The sequence below is a fragment of the Athalia rosae genome, chromosome 5, assembly GCF_917208135.1.
Source record: "Athalia rosae chromosome 5, iyAthRosa1.1, whole genome shotgun sequence".
Taxonomy (NCBI): domain Eukaryota; kingdom Metazoa; phylum Arthropoda; class Insecta; order Hymenoptera; family Athaliidae; genus Athalia; species Athalia rosae.
Genome location: NC_064030.1, coordinates 2,728,549 through 2,730,392, shown reverse-complemented (window position 1 = coordinate 2,730,392; position 1,844 = coordinate 2,728,549). Strand labels below are relative to the sequence as shown.

Genomic DNA, 1,844 nt, shown 5'->3' with positions numbered 1-1,844 from the left:
AGGAATTGTTGTGAGGTAGAAACAAGGCGGGCACGTGTCGTCAGCACAGCGTCGGAGCGGAATACGAAAACAGTGGAATGTGTTGCGGCGAAGCGTAGCGTCGACGGAGGGGTACGAACATTTCTGAAAATCCCCCTTCTGGTACGTCGAGGAAGTTTCGTCACGCATATAAAAGCGTCGATTGACTCGTAATCACCAACAGGTACCTTTTCAAAGTGCTTTCGCCTTTGAGACGCGCCCTTTCTTCATCCACTCATGCCTCCGGTCAGTCGAAAGTGAAGATGATTCGACGAGGCATTTCCTCCAGGCACTCCAAACATCTCCGTCATTGCTTGTGTTTTTGGAATATCCTTCGATATCGGATCATCCGATTCGGTGCACAACCGGACAAACCTGATTTGCAACGTATGAAATTTTGGTCAAGCACCCCCGACCTTCGATAAGTTCCGCTCGCCGTGCGCAAATTATGGCATTTCCCGGTACGTCACCAGGAACGTCGCTAGAAAGATCTGCATGACGGAAGGTAAATGATGGATTATATTTTATCTCGAGACGTCCTTTACGCAGTAGTGTCGTCGGAGAGCCGGCTCGAGTCCTCCGCGTCGATTCGGTGCGCCACTTACGTTTTATTTCATGTCAATGGTCACCGCTTATGGGGTGAGTCCGTTCACGTATATATACGTATACGTGTAATCTTTATGGGCGACGCCAGGCGTCGGGCAGTTTTGACGTCACGTGTGTTTACTCATATGGCGCTGATACTGGCATAGTTTCAGATTTACGATACAGCGACCACTTTACTAACACCGAACGACCGGACCTCGCTCACCCACCTCACATTTCCCGAGGTCTGCGGAGCATCTGATAGGATGAGGAATTTTAGAAAAATACGCAGTTTTTCGAACGCCGATCATTCTCGGAAATATCATTTCGTTCACAGGAGCCCACTTGGCTATCATAAACTCCGAGGTGGAGGCGCAGAAACTGGCGAAGCTCTTTGAGGCGGTAACGGAGCACATCAACGGATCCGAAAACAGCGGTTTAGCCTGGTTGGGATTCCACGACCACTTTCAAACGAGAGACTTCGTTACCGTTCACGGCGATGCTTTGGTGGCCACGGGTTACTCGGACTGGAATGTCGGCGATCCGAGCGGGGGTGGCGAACGCTGCGGCACGATGAACAAACAAGGGAGACTCAACGACTACTTTTGCTTCAAAAATATTATTGTCTTCTGCGAAACGCCTACCAACGTTTTATCCGTCAACTGCAACAGCTGATCCATCGATGTGACGCGCCGATGAGGTTTCAGGGCGCAAGATAACGAAGCGGGGATATGATCGACGGTGGAAAGACGAGGGCACAACTTTCGCAGGGTTGCGATATACCGGTTCAACGAGGGATTCCGCGAAGAATTTTTCTTTTTTTTTTTTTCTTTCATTTAACTTCAGTTTGTTACAGTTTCTGACTACACCCCCGATGGTATACCTTCGTTATAATAACATAGTCTGCAGATTGACGAGTTATGTAGGTTCGAGGGTTGGATTATTATAGGCGACCCCGGTAATTCGATTACCGATGTTGTACACAGATCCTATACAAGCTGGCCGAAGGCGACCATCCTTTTCCGGTCACATAACACACTTATGGCATATGTTCCGTTCCATTCCGTCCTACGGCAATTCAAAGACCCTGCTGCAACCAATCACCCCGACGGCTATTTATTTGGCAAATCCTCAAAAGTTTGCCGGGTCAAAAAATATCGCGAGCAATCTGCTGTCCGATAGATATGAAGGGAGAAAAAAAAAAAACGAAGGAAATAGAAAAAACATTCCAGAAGTTACAG

At 48.3% G+C, this 1,844-nt stretch overlaps 1 protein-coding gene across 1 annotated transcript; it reads left to right on the top strand.

Moving 5' to 3' along the window:
* The first annotated feature begins 513 nt into the window (after positions 1–513).
* LOC125500975 (hemolymph lipopolysaccharide-binding protein-like) lies at positions 514–1,278 on the top strand. Its single transcript, XM_048655352.1, has 2 exons — positions 514–523; positions 941–1,278. Exons 1-2 carry the CDS (start codon positions 514–516, stop codon positions 1,276–1,278), a joined length of 348 nt encoding a protein of 115 aa, XP_048511309.1.
* Positions 1,279–1,844: the final 566 nt, after the last annotated feature.